Here is a 14,053-nt window from a genome sequence, read left to right as displayed (position 1 = left end):
ATGAATCGACGCAAAAAGGCTCGCCCGCTCGTTGCTGGACGTAGCTTCTTCGTTGTTCCCTGGCCCCTGGCGGTTCTAGTTGGCCTGATGAAATACCACGCGGCATCCACGATCTCTCTCCAGCGGTTCGGCGGTCCTCCGTACGCTACGGGTGAATCACCTTAACAGTGACCTGATATCGCTGTTGCCGACGGCAATGGCCGGCAAAACTTATTACTATGTGTGTTATTCAATATTCGGCGGGTTTTCCGGATTGACGGCACGGGACATGGTCTGCCATGGCGAAGCAAGCCAATTCTGCCCAACATCAAAGCCATTCGGACTGAAAGACCGCTCCGAGAACATGAATCGCGGGGTGTGCAGATAACTTTCGCGTCATGCTCACTTTATCTTCCCAGCACAAGTTCGTTCCTTGACCTTCACAGAGCTCGCCAAGCAACGTTGCTTTTTTGCGGTTCATGTTCGTCAAAAAGAAGCTGGGATACCTGCTTGGTTCTTGGGGTGGTCCCGCTTCTTCGCTCGTAGGCGAGAGTGTGAATCGTGCCGTCCGGTTCCCTCCCATCCGTCCCTCCCCCTTCCCAGCCTCTGAGTGGGTGAAAAATGAACATGGCTCGGTGGGAAAGTGGGAAAGAGGTGATCCCCAGACAATAAGGCTGGGTCTGGGCAATCCGGCAGGGCAGCAGGGCTGGCAATCTTAAAGAAACCTGGCCCAGCAGGGCAGGGAACAACGGACGGACTAAGCCTCATTGCAGTCTCAAGTCGGAAAGAATTCCGTAAGATCGCTGTTGTTTTGGTATGTTTCGGGCACTTTCCCTCCCTCTTACAATGTATATCTGATATGCGGCAAGGTGGTTAAGGTGAAATTTGGGGGTCGGAGGAGGGGAGCCGGGGGGTGGGATAGGGCGCTAACACGGTACAGCACGCGCTCCGAATGGGGGCGCGCTACCTCTTGCTGCGTTTTTGTGGTTGCGGTGGAACCCGCGCATCACAGGATGGTAGAGAAAGTGTCGTCATTGCGATCGGCTCGGGAAAACAGCGCGAATCGTTGTTAAAGGGGGAGTGGGGAGCAGCAGAGCCAGCCCTGGGAAGCGACGGAGGGAGGGGAGGGGTCTGCCAAGTGGGAAGAGGAAAAGAAGAACTGCTTGTGGCTTCTTCCTTTTTTCTTGTTTTTTTGATATGCAATACTTCGGCATTAACCGAGAGATATGAGAGGGCCCCCCGTCCCCCCATCCCGGAGCCGCGCCCAAGTCAGCATCAGCAAGCAAGCTGTGTCCAATATGTGTGAATGAGTAAGTTTTTGGGTCCGGTTGCTACCTGCACGACATGGAGAGTTGCATTATTGGGCGTCCAATATGTGTGAATGAGTAAGTTTTTGGGTCCGGTTGCTACCTGCACGACATGGAGAGTTGCATTATTGGGCACGCGGGACGCCGGCCGGAGGCGGCGGCGGCGGTGGTAGTGTTCGCAATGGGGGGCGGTCCAGCAGGAGGGGCAAATGTTTCCTTTTCGTCACTGCGTCTACGGATACTTTTTGTTTCTTTGGCCTATTTGGGAACTGTTGCTATAAAAATACGAAGAAAAGGGACGGGTTCATTGCTTTGTCAAGTCCTCGTAACACGGAACTTGACGTTGTGTATGCTGCGGTTGCAGTTTGACTTAGTCAGTGCCTTGCTGGGCCAGAAATCCGGTTGTCACATTTTTTTTCGTCCCATGGTTCAAGTTCGTTTTACGGCTTTTGCATTGAAGAAAGGGCAAGAGTTGGGCAAGTGTTGCAGGAGGAGCCACATGTTGCGTGATTGCCGGGCGGGTTTTTCGTCTCAACTTGCCACGAGGCTTAGGTTCGCCGTTCACCGTTCGTGGACCTGCCTGCCCCGTGTGCGGTGGGTGTCCCACAGAGAAGGCGAGAAGAACGAGGTAGTCGGATGGCGCTCGTGTTCGTTCTTGTAACAGCTCTGTTGCGGGATGGGATAGGTAGGTGCACTGGTCATCCTGGTAGTGGTGCGCTTCGATGGCTAGGTTTGGGTTATGCTAGCCGCGCCGGCGCGCGCTACTGACACAGTAACACAGCAGAGCAGCAGACAGGGCGGTTTGTTTAGCCTGAGTCGTTGGAGAAATGTAGCCCGTCTATTGGCACTTGCGCGCTGCTACTGCAAAGCACGCGATTTGGATTTATGAGCTCTTTTGGGTTCGATCCGGCAGCACGAGGAGACGTTCTGCCATTCTCTTGGGCGTTTGATCTGGTGTCAGTGACTTTGGCGTGTAGATCTCTGTTTTGGGCTTGGGGTGTGTGTGGATGGATGTTGATGATGGTCGTGGTGCCTTATCTAGATTTCAGTTGATTGGGCTATCTGGGGTTTAATTCTTCGATTGGGAGATTGGAACATGTAAAGACGGGATTTTCCTTGGTGGTTGGGATCACGGAGGTGTCTCCGGTGGGAGAGAGAGAGATGGCCAAGCTAGTCTGAGGGGGAGAGCATGCCGGTAGAAGAGTGCGTGGCATGCATGGTGGTTATTTGGATTAGGGGACGGAGGTTGTCGCGGATGTAGTGTAGTGTGAAGCAGTAGTGCGGATTGCCCTCTGTTAGTGTGAAGGGTTTGGGGGGAGAAGGGAAGGGTTAGGCTGGGTTTGCTAGCTAGGCTGGGCTGGACTGGGCTGGGGTAGGAGTTGGAGGCTTGAATTTTTGGAGAGAAGTTGTGGTTTTGGGTTTTTCCCTTCTCGGGGGGTTTGGGGTATCCTTCTCCGACAGGACTGAGAGGTAGGGGTAGCTTTTGCTGGACCTTGACCACTTTGACATGGGACTGCTTGAGACGGTTTGGTCTTGGCAGTCTTCTTGTTTGTGACGCTGGACGGACGGGTGGGATGGACATGGACATGGTCCATGGGTGGTTGTGTTTTTTTCACGCCACGCTCTTTGATACCGCGGAAGTTGCTTGATCCCGGGTCTTAAGAGGCGCGGGTTATGTTTTGGGCACGGGATATCAATATGGGACGGGAACGGGTTCGTGATTGAATCATGACAACGGTTTGGCACAAGAGATACAACACGCCCCCCTCCACCTCTCATCGGAGATTATTGCACAATCCCAGCCTGGGCAGAAATATCGAAAATCTCTTGGTAAGGCGCAGCAAGGGGGCAAGAAGGGGGCTCCCCTGGAGAGGGTACTTTGTGTTCAATTTCTTGGTGACTCCTCGGGGCGCAGAAGGAGGCCCGAGGGGATGAACAGCTGTACTATGTAGAGAGATAGATGAAGGGACTCCACTGTTTTGTTGCTTGATTTGCGCCGGGACTTTACGGGTTCAGACTTTGTTAACCTAGTTGAGAGAGTATGTTGTGAGTTGTCAAGAGAGATTGTGTGGCATGGATGATGATGACGGCGGGAGATGGCGTCGTCGTCAGCCTTTTTGCCGGGCCTTGTCACTTCATGGGGCCGCGGGGGGCCGCTGTGTGGGCGGCCCCGGGCGATGGGCTGCGGCTTTGCGCCTTGGGGGCGGTTTCTTGCTTCGTTTTTGGTTGCTTTTTGGTTGGTTTACACAAGGAGCTTGTTTTCGGGGAGAATTTTCATCTGGATGGCCTTAAGGCGCCGGGTGAGTGGGGGGAAACACCCGGCGTGACGAGCGAGTCTGGGGCTTGCGGGTGTTGTTTAATGTTCCTTTGGGGGAGGAGTGTGGGTTGGTTGGCTTGTGGGGGACGGTTCCGGTGTTTTGGGGTTGTGGAATTCCGTCCGTTCGGGCCGCTTCGAACGTGGGTGAGGGTGATGATGATGCGTATGGGAGGACTCTTGCCGGGCGGGAGGGAGTACGGGTCAGATTCGTGATGCGTTGACTGGTTACGAGGGACGTGTTATGAAGTTGAAGCCGGAATGCGGGTGTCAAGCGTCCTTCTGATGCCTCTCAAGAGACCGGAAGACGGTACAGTTGCAGTCACATTTGGGAGTTGAACATGCAAGAAGGCAGTTCCCGCCGCCAGCCTTAAGCTCTTGCGTACCACGATGCTATCCACTGAAACCCCGAACCTTGTACGTCGCTGCTGGTGCGATAGAGAAGCAATATCTCATCCTGTGCCGGTGGTTTTCGTGCAACCCTCTGAAGCTTCAAGCAAAGCCCATCAGCCGAAGCCCATCCAACATGCTTGTCATCGGGCCTTTGACAGATCTTCCCAGGATCAATATCCACTCTGGCATGTTGTTGCTGAGCCTCCGTCCTATTACCCGGTCCCAGTGGTCGTCTTCCGCAATCGAGACTGTTCGAGCTGTGGAGTTCCGGTGAAGCCTTTGTGTTGCTTACTGTTGTCTTCCGATCAAGGCTTACGCGGCATAGGCTAATCGGTCAAGTGAGCCGTTGAGATCTCGATCGGACTACTCTCAGCTTCGAACAGTGTCCGCCACTTCCGGGTGTGTATGCGCAAGGTGCGCAGTAAGCCGAGACCTAGCTTGAAGAACCAATGATCCTCTGTTCTGGTAGAGCATCGTGCGATCTAAGATAGGCGTTCAGTCAGCTGTCGTTCTCAGGCATCACGAGCTCAAGGTTCGGAGAGTTGCCTACCCAGCTGACTGGAAACGACATCGAGGTTCACGCGGCAGATCGCGGGTTGGTTGTGTAGTCGACGCGCTCGCGGAAAGATCACCCGGTCACTCCCTCACCCTGTATCCCATTGCGCCTTCAGATCCGAGTATCGTTTCTGGGTCATCGCTCGTAGTCACTGAGTCACGCCAGCTGTGATAATGACGGTGACGGATGTGTAACGTGCGGCTTCTGTGGACTGGCGATGTTGCTTGTTGTTGTTGTTGTTGTGACCATTTCACCTTCGACGGGAGAAATTTCGGCCAGTTGAGCGGAGTTCAGTGGAATCCCATCACGCTCCGTGACACCGAATCCGAAGGGTTTGATTTGTCAGAATAGATTGGTTGGAAGGATTCGCTCCCATGTTGTTCGTCCCTAAATCCCCGGAGGTCCTTGCATCGGTTTTTGAGATCCATCGGCACAAACGGGGTTAGCTCTTCACCCGCTTTGCATTCGATTTCTGCAGCTTCACGTAAACTCATGCTTTGCTCTCGTTAGCAATTGGTATCAAGTATCGAAACTAACACGGGGCTCTCGTTGAGTGAGGCCGAAAAGGGGTTCCTGGCGAAGTACACACCGGGTTTTCAATTCAGCGGATGGAGCACCTAGCCCATCTCGGTTTCGGGCAACCTGCATGGTTCTCCCGAGTGTTGCCAAGCCAAGGAGGGGATACATGTTGTTAGCCTCAATATTAAGCTATCATGGGAGAGGTCCTGCGTCATGCGCAGGCAAATGGGCAATTCTCTCCATCTGACCCCAAAGACCGATATGGCTGACCCATGTGTCCGCAGAAATACCGAGAGACTGTTCACATAGAAGATTATAGAGAATGGGCAATCCTATTTCGCGGGACGCACGTATTTTGCGACTAATATCAGCATCGACTTGCCTGACCATAACATTAGCAATTGTCTTGTTTGGTTAACATGAATGCAAAGGCATCGCCTATGCTTTTGACTGCCAGCGGAGTACAGTACTTAAAATCCCAGGTTTACTTTGATTCCGTTCAGCTAAGACATTCGCTATTCGTCAGGAAAATGCTGATCTTTCTGAAGATCACCTGTTTGGATAACCCCGTACCTCTTGTGCTGTAGTCTACTAGCAATCGATAAGATAGAACGTCCCGTCGTTACCAGAAGACACTTTTCCCGCTATGTGATTGATCTGGAGCTGCCGTTCATATCCATTGTTCAGCAAGTTCTTTCTTGATGCGGCATAAACATGCAGGCGAAGTGAGGGGCACAATTCCCGTGTGATCCGTGGTAGAGAAAGTACCCAACACGTGGGGTCCTGTCATCTTTCTAAAGTCCGAGAATACGTCCGTGAAGTGAAGCATGCGGTTGTCAGCGACAATTGCAGTGAGCAGCGCACGCGTTGCTCCGTGTCTTTGTTGTCATCGCACGAAGTCGGGCAGCTAATGAACTACGCTCGGGGCGGAGCGGCGCAATTAGTATGTAAACGGAGCGGAGCCCTCCGCAGCGTGTCTCGGCTTCCGCCAAGCGTTCCGGCACCGGTAAGCTGGAGGCACCGAAAGCGAGCCCGAAAGCGAATTGCGAAACAAACCAGCCCCGGCAGCCTTAGCCTCAGTCCAATACCAGCCTCAACCAGCTCTCTAACTGCATAAAGTCAGCAGATCGCTGTGGCGAGCGGCGGCGAGCCTTGCTAATGCGTTGCCGGTGTGCTACTACCGGCAGCGGCAGTTAAGCTTGGCGGACGCTAGTACTGGGCTTAGCACAAAGAACAACGACTCGAGGGGACCACAAGGCGATGTGAGTGGCTGGATGGAGTCACAGGTTGACGACGCCTTCTCGCCAGCCGGGGTCGCGGTCCTAATGAAAGGGCGAAAGGGTAGGGATGTATTCTATGCTCGATTCGAGTAGCGGGTTTGTTGATGATTGCCTGCCAATGAAATGGTCTGCAAATGGGACAGCTCATCATCAAAACGCCTCATAAGCGGAGTTCGGAGAATTGAAAGTGACGATAGAAGGTTATTTACATGATCCCCTGACCCCAAGGATTGTGGATTTGAAACTTGCTGGACGGGATTGGCTCGATTTGTAGATTATGTGCAACATGTTTGTTGCTTAGATAGGAGGGAGGCACACTTTCGTAGATGGTGACATTCCAAGTCTACACCTACCGGTGTGACATTGCCCTCATAAAGGTCTATTTACTGACGTACGGAGGCGGTAGCGAACATTCAAAATTGCCAATGGACCTAATGTTTCTTAATACACGTATTCGTTGAATAAAAGCAAACCTATCCAATCCGCGTATATGCCGTGTTTCGTGATGGTATGACGTAGCATAAAAATGTTTCCGCGTATAAAAATCCGCTTAGCGGCCAGCCCGGTACGCGTTTCACTGGGAATAGCTGCGCGAATGCCTGCAACCACCCATCGTCCCCGCAATCACAACCATGCGCAATGGTAATCATCCGATCTCCAATTGGCTGTGTTTTATGCTCGTGGGGTTTTAAGGGTTCATCGTAGAGCGAGAGCGAGATTCTAGACGGGATGATCTGCGGACATCGACATTTTGTCATTTGGCATTGGCCTTGAGGGGGGAGCAGTCGCGGCTGTGGTGACCTCAAGGTGAAACTAGACGTGGTGGTTGGATGGAAAAGGGGGTTGAGGCACAAACGGTGTTCTCGGCATTGTTGAGTATAAAGACAACCTAGAATCGTGTCCTGTTCATCGGAAGAAACACACAAGCATTGCAATCATCTCATCTTTCACTCGTTTTCTAGGCCTTGCTTAACTTGACGCCTTTCGACAAACCCAAAATGAAGTTCTCTATTACCTCTGCGACTCTCGGCCTGGCGTTGGCCGTCTCGGCCAGGCCTGAGCTGATGAACACCAACATGATGAACAACCCTCACTTCAAGCGTGCCGAACGCGGCGAGTGGGCTCCTGCTGGACCTGATGACTGTACGTTGCAAAAGTAATACTCTCTCAGGCTTGATTACTGATATGCTGCAGTCCGTGGTCCTTGCCCCATGATGAACACCTTGGCGAATCACGGTTTCCTGCCTCGCGACGGCAGAAACCTTACGCAGGACACTGTTGTGAATGCTTTGAAAGACGGCATCAATTTCAACCAGACCCTTGGAGCCATCATGTTTCAGCAGGCTACTGTCGCTAACCCGGAGCCTAATGCCACGTTCTTTACCTTGTATGAGCTAAATACAGTCCCTTCCAAAAGTCTCGCATGCTGACTATTACATTAGGGAGCACCTCAACCGTCACAACGTTCTCGAGCACGATGCCAGTCTGAGGTGGGTAACACTATAACACCGAGACTCTCTTAGCGGTTGCTGACAACTTGGGTCCTAGTCGCACCGACGCCTTTTTTGGCAACAACCATATCTTCAACCAGAGCGTCTTCGACGAGTCCAGGGCCTACTGGACCAGCGCCATCCTCGACCCCAAACAGTTGGCCAACAGCAAGATTGCGCGTCAGGTCACCTCCCGGGCCTTCAACCCTAACTACACTTTCACCGCTAGCGTCGAGAACTTCAGTCTTGGAGAGGTTGCTGCCCCTATTATTGTCTTCGGTGACATGGTCGCCGGCACCGTCCAGAAGGATTTCGTCGAATACTTCTTCCGTAAGTTGAACCCAAGGCCACCCTTCAGAGTTGCAACCGTCTAACGATGCATCTCAGAAAACGAGCGTCTGCCCGAGGAGCTTGGATGGACCAAGAAGGCCGAGGCCGTCACCCTCGAGAACATCCTCAGCGTCACGAAGATGATTGGCGAGGCGACCAGCCTTATCACCGGCGGCGCCGAGGCCGCTCCCCACAAGCTGAAGATGAGGGACTTGCACATGGGCCTCGGACTCCTGGGTGTCCAGAAGTAAAGAGGAAGATCAAATGGAGTAGCATATTAGTGCACGTGACTTGGCAACTCTGATTCCTGCAGCGAAGTTGGAAAGTTGTCGGAACATGTGAGGTGCTGGGCAGATTGTACGGGGAACGTGGGCATGACGGAGACTTAAACCTTTCGTAAATAAATTGAGACTGCAGACCTGTGCCATATCCTGGTATGGGGGTAAATAGCACGAATCAAGTCTATCTTAGCATTTAACATTGTTTACGCTGTGAAGCATATGACCTTTGTTCGGTTAATATTTCCCCGGCTCCCAATTTCAACTCTTTAACGTCTACTTTGACTTGCGGCGAATGTGCTTGTTTTGGCAATTATTGTTTCCTTGGTATCCATTGGATTAAACGTCGTTTAGTGAAGTCACCGAATGGCTCAGAAAAATAACTTCTGGGTCTTCAATTCAAATCGGAGTCATCCACCAACGTCCATCCTTCGCCGCGCAGCTCAGCGTTCTCTATGCGCAGGTTGCACATCCTGCAATCCCCTCTGTGGGGGATGTCGTAGTGCTCGAGAATGATTTCTCCCTGGAAAGAGCCGAGAGGGTTGCTTGATGAGCTGCCAGGGGGATACAGCGTCTGCAGCCGAACATCAACCAGGTTTCCGCAACTCGGAACCGGGCAGGAGTACTTCCAGGCAATGACTCTGATCTTCATGTCGAGTAAGAAGAGAGGTCGGGATGAGGGGTTTATGGATTTTAGGGATCGGCTCTCGTTAGTGGGGATCGGAGTCGAGGTGTCGGGAGCGGGGTACGGAAGTGCGTGACAGGGAGGAGAGGGCATCTTGTTGCGAGACAGGCAACAATACATAAATAGGTCTTGCGTTAACTCTGCTGTTTTCAGCATATGCGCAAAATAATAAAGTGAATTAAACTGCTTGTGAAGGTGAATATCTGAGATGAACAACGGAACAACTGTTCGGCAAAAAAGCAACTCAGCTGTTACGGCTGTGACAACTGAATGACTGCAAAGTTGACTCTGTGAGCCCAAGCGGATCCTCATGGCGGAACGGAAACTCGAGCCTGAATCATCATGGTAAAAGGCACTGAGGTCGATCACTAGCATGCCCCTAAAGATTCGGGCACGACATATTGTGATTCACTTCTAGCTAGCCTGAAACATTGTTCGAACTGAACAAAAGAATATTACGAGAAAGCAACGTGCATAGTGCTGCTTGAGCTGCTAGTAAGCTGGCATGCCCAATTGGTGAGTCGTCCCTGAATCGACAGCGTGGCAGACCTGAAGACAAGTTAGTGTAAATGCAAGCTTTTGCTTGAGACCTGCCGAAAGAAGGGTATTCGTATCGTCACCGCGAACGTTACTACAGCACTCTGTTCCTGTCCATCAATTCTCGTTACCTTGATGCACACGAGAGCTACCTCAAAATTACAGGCGAGTGGGAAAGGAAATGAAAGTCATTAAGACAAAGCTGATGCTGCCCCGCTAGTTGGCTCTGGCTCCTTAGGAACTGTAACACAGCCCGAGCAGGGCCGGCCCGCCTAATTTCAGCCCGAAGTTCCTTGAAAAGGAACGATCTCCAACAGTGATCATCAGCGAGAGGTCAACTGCTGAGCAATGCCTCGTTGGTCCTTACGGTGATCCGCTTGACTCCCGGTCTCAAACACCAGGCCCCTCGGCTCTACCGCATGCTAGGATTGACATCGATCCGAATCCCTCGCTACTACCTCGAGGCAAGTACCAAGATAGCCATCGAGGCGCAGTCATATTTGGATACTCTTACCCCTATTCAACTCAGGCGACAGGTCCGCCTGCTTGATGCGGACACGCCATGCTCAACTGATGATGAATCGGTGTTGGCGTAATCCTTCGCTTGGGAAGACGCACATCTTGGAAAAGAATCCGGTCCGTCCAACCAAAAACTTTGCAGGAAAGTGCCTTCAGTGGCCGCCTGGAGGCCACAATGTCTCAGTCCCTGTCTAGCTTCTTCTGCAGGCTCCCGCAACGTTGTTGCCTGCGATGTACAGCATGTTCTTGGGTTAGTGAGGAAAGACTCCCCCCAAATGCTGTAGTGAATGCTAGGATCCGGGTTTGAAGCTCCCTGAAAGCTATCCATCAATTTCTCACGGGAAACCGAATGTCCGTGTGATGAGTGGGCCCGAACTTGCACGGATCTAAATGAGCATGGACCAAGTTCCTCCTGAGAGGCGGCCATGATCGCTATCATCAACAGAGTCGGTCCGGGAGGATGCCTAGTTTCTTGGGTACAACCCGACTGTCACTCGACGATGCCCAGAGGCCGAAGACGACAGTACAGCGGGGTGTCCCCCAAAAGGGGCAGTGATGTGCCCACGATGCGAAGCCCGATTCAGAAGCCCCTATCCATAACTCGGACGGTTCGAAGGATCACGATCCTAGCACGGACGCGGGACAACGTTCATCTAGAAGCCCCGCGGGCCCCGCCTTTGGAGTTTAGAGGCTAGCTCATGTTTGGACAGCCTTGAATCATGTTTGTGCCCCCAATGTTTTTCTGGGTTTCGTCGGCTAACGGCAATTATCTAGGAACAGCCTGGTTGAACACTGGAGCCTGTAGGGCTGGAAGGCACCGAGCGTCTGAGACAGCCTGAGCACGCGAGTTGCCCGCGTGTGACGAGGATTTCTTGAAGGAAGGGAATAAGGAAGGAATCCCCCCTTCAACGTTGCGTCCGACGTCGAACCCCGGCTACTTGAAATTAAATCCGTAGTCTCTACGGGTATGGATTTCAAGAGGATGATTGGCTAGATTACGATTGTCTTGGCCGGGAAGATATTCTCAAACCCCAGCACTCTTTTGTGGCTGAACTTGTCGGGCAAATGTTGTCGTAGACACATGAATAATCTTGTCACTAAATGAATTGAGATGGATGCTGGAGTGAAAATCAGATGAGAAGCAGTCAGTCTTGCCGAGCGCGCGAAAGCAGAGAGCAATGTTTTCTAGCCGTACCCAGAAGCAACGGGGGGCGGCTGGCTTCACCTCATGCTTTCGGTCTCCGCTTGCTAAGAAAATGAAACTGATTTGGAGTCTTCATTGGGATATTCAGTCAAGGTCCTTTGTTTGACATGACACGAAACCGAAAAAATCATCATTCCTTTGCTGAACTGCCCTGTTCAACAACGTGGATTTTGTCCCTACATAATCTGGAGGGATTTGGCAACAGTGCCCCACAGTGACAGCCAATTGGGGCACCCCATTAAGTCCTTGGTTCACTTCCAGGCGGGAATCTTCGCCGAGCTTTTGACCGTCATGAACAATACTGCTTTGATGGAAGACACTCTTTATCTCGTGAAACTTGGACCAAGTATTGAAAAGTAGTCTATGCTTTGTTTAAAACCAAAGGTCTTTTGCGGAGAGATCATAGAAAAGTCGGAAATAGTAAGATTTGTGTTGTTGAACGAACTAGAACATTGAGTTAAGACAGAGCTATTGTTTTGACTGCCCTTCTTGCGGAAACCATGAAAAGCTTCTAAATGATAACTTTACTTAAGATGTAGTTGATTGACGGCGGCGTCTGGGGCTACATTGGAATCACAATAAGCCTACCCAAACATCTCGTCACTAAACCATAACGTCCATTTCAAGCCCGCTCTCATATACGTAAGCAAGCCCCGTCTAACTTCAAAACAACAACAGCAATCATGTGCAGAATCACGCAGAATGTTGAATACTGCATCAACTGCGGCAGAACGATACTTTACCGCGACAATTTCGAACCGTGCTTGAGAGTGCAACAGTTCAGTAGACAATGTGGCACCCCAGTGCGATGGTGCAGAGGCACACTCTACCGACACATTGAAGAGGCCTACGTTCAGTCTTGCCATAGATGCCATCCTCACTCTTATGCTTACGCGGATGACTACGAGTACGAAGATGAACTCGATGAAGAGGAGGACATACCACTGACCCCGCCTCATAGGCGGTCTCTCAGATTTCCCGCAGAGGTGTCTCCACCCCGACAAACCATTGTTCGACATGTCAACCGGCTGCCATCCCCCCCTCCCGCTTATCATGGTACAGCAACTTCGCAGCATATCTCTCAGCCTCCACCGCAGTACAGCCCGCCGCGCCGCAATCGGACTCAGCCTCAAGTATACGTGCGAGAACCATCCCCTGAGCCAGCTAGGGTTCGATTTCAGTCTTCCCCAGCTCGCCGCGCCCAAACCCTTCCCGGGAATCTATCAGCACACGAAGTTGAGGAGAACTTCCGGGGCCCTTCTCATCATTATCCGGAATCTCAAAACGGTCGGCTGGATATCTTGCAGATTGTTGGACAGCGTGATCGTCCACGAAGTGCACATGGGATTCGCGCACGACTTCATCGTGCGTGGCATGGACCTGAGTTTCGATATGATTAGGTGCTGGGGAAGAGTTGGACAGGAGCTGGAAGATGTGGAGCAAGGGATAGAGTAGAAGCTGTGGACGTGTGTGCAATTTGATTTCTTGAGTGTACTTATATGCATCCGCTTCCAGTGCCCTTGATTTCAGCTCTAACAGACCGAAGTATTTGCAGGATAGAGCTTTGTATTTTGATGGTAAGTCGTTTCTTTTGGATCATGGTTCATCACAATACGTCCGTGTATCAAAGCCGAAGGCCACTGGCTTGATGGTCAATATCGTGATGAGCAAACCAACTGAAGCTTTCGATGTCTTGCGTTGCGTATAAGTCGGATCTCAATTGTACGCCCCGTATCCGCTAAGAAGCCTCTCATGGAACGGCTTCGTGTTCTTCGCACAAGTCTTCTTCACCATACCAACCATCAGCTTGGAACACCTAATCTCCACAACAGCGATCATCTCCAACCCTCCATCCTGTGCTTCTCGAACTCGCCATCGCGTGTCCAATACCACACCCATAGGCGCAACGGTGTGAACGAATATGCCGTCATTAGTGCGAGTGTACTCATTGTAGCTTACAGCGTCGCGGTGACCAAATAATGCCGGTACACTGTCGGTCACCATGTACGCCTTCGTCGCCTCGGTTGGGTGTATATCGCTGGGGAGCTTGACCGGGATTTGAAGGTCGCAAGGCGAAAAAGACTTCATATCAGAATCGGACCGTATGTGGTGCTCCGCATCTTGAACAAGTGCGAGAGCTTTCTCGCGAGATATGCTTGCTGGAATTGGCGTGACTTGGGTTAAAGTAGCCGAAGTATCTAACATCTTTGATTGTAGTTGAATTAAGGAATAACTTGCAGCAATACCATCTTGCGCTCAATCTGGTATGGGGACCCCAATGATTTATTGCGATTCGAGCCAGATCAAGGAGCTCGATGACCGAGCGGCCGAGGCCCTTGACACGGGGAAAGTTTCACATATCTACAGTCGTGAACTATAATGTACGAGCTCCTCGGGTTATTGGCCCCAGTACTTGAGAGACTAGAATAAAATGCATTTACCGGTGGGATGATTGGTTTCATCTCTAACACGGCATATTACTATGGCAATTCTTACACCCGGGCGGGCCGAGCCGATCTGAGTATGTAATATCCATCAAGAGTATCTTAAGTATCAAGCTGGGCTCACTTACCTTCGGAAATTTATTGAAAGCAGATTTGATCTATCCTGTCGGGGGTGAGTAGGAAAGACTTGATAGACGCCAAAGCAGCCGTGCTATGTT

The 14,053-nt window shown here is 51.5% G+C and overlaps 3 protein-coding genes across 3 annotated transcripts; 1 reads left to right on the top strand and 2 right to left on the bottom strand.

Annotated features, from left to right (window-relative positions):
• Positions 1 to 7,346: 7,346 nt before the first annotated feature.
• Positions 7,347 to 8,419, top strand: GCG54_00014482 (putative sterigmatocystin biosynthesis peroxidase stcC; the record flags this gene model as incomplete). The annotated part of the gene is made up of 5 exons (XM_045414312.1): positions 7,347 to 7,491; positions 7,543 to 7,735; positions 7,791 to 7,838; positions 7,897 to 8,168; positions 8,226 to 8,419. The coding sequence occupies 5 exons, from the start codon at positions 7,347 to 7,349 to the stop codon at positions 8,417 to 8,419; spliced, it is 852 nt and encodes a 283-aa protein (XP_045270890.1).
• Positions 8,420 to 8,840: 421 nt separating this feature from the next.
• On the bottom strand, positions 8,841 to 9,224 carry GCG54_00014481 (uncharacterized protein; the record flags this gene model as incomplete). Its single annotated transcript, XM_045414311.1, has 1 exon — positions 8,841 to 9,224. The coding sequence occupies one exon, from the start codon at positions 9,222 to 9,224 to the stop codon at positions 8,841 to 8,843; it is 384 nt and encodes a 127-aa protein (XP_045270889.1).
• A 3,883-nt stretch (positions 9,225 to 13,107) lies between these two features.
• GCG54_00014480 (uncharacterized protein) lies at positions 13,108 to 13,596 on the bottom strand (the record flags this gene model as incomplete). The annotated part of the gene is made up of 1 exon (XM_045414310.1): positions 13,108 to 13,596. One exon carries the CDS (start codon positions 13,594 to 13,596, stop codon positions 13,108 to 13,110), a length of 489 nt encoding a protein of 162 aa, XP_045270888.1.
• Between the last annotated feature and the right edge of the window lie 457 nt (positions 13,597 to 14,053).

The sequence above is a fragment of the Colletotrichum gloeosporioides genome (genome assembly GCF_011800055.1).
Source record: "Colletotrichum gloeosporioides strain Lc1 chromosome Unknown consensus_6, whole genome shotgun sequence".
Classification (NCBI taxonomy): Eukaryota; Fungi; Ascomycota; class Sordariomycetes; order Glomerellales; family Glomerellaceae; genus Colletotrichum; species Colletotrichum gloeosporioides.
This window is presented reverse-complemented; position numbering and strand designations above follow the sequence as displayed.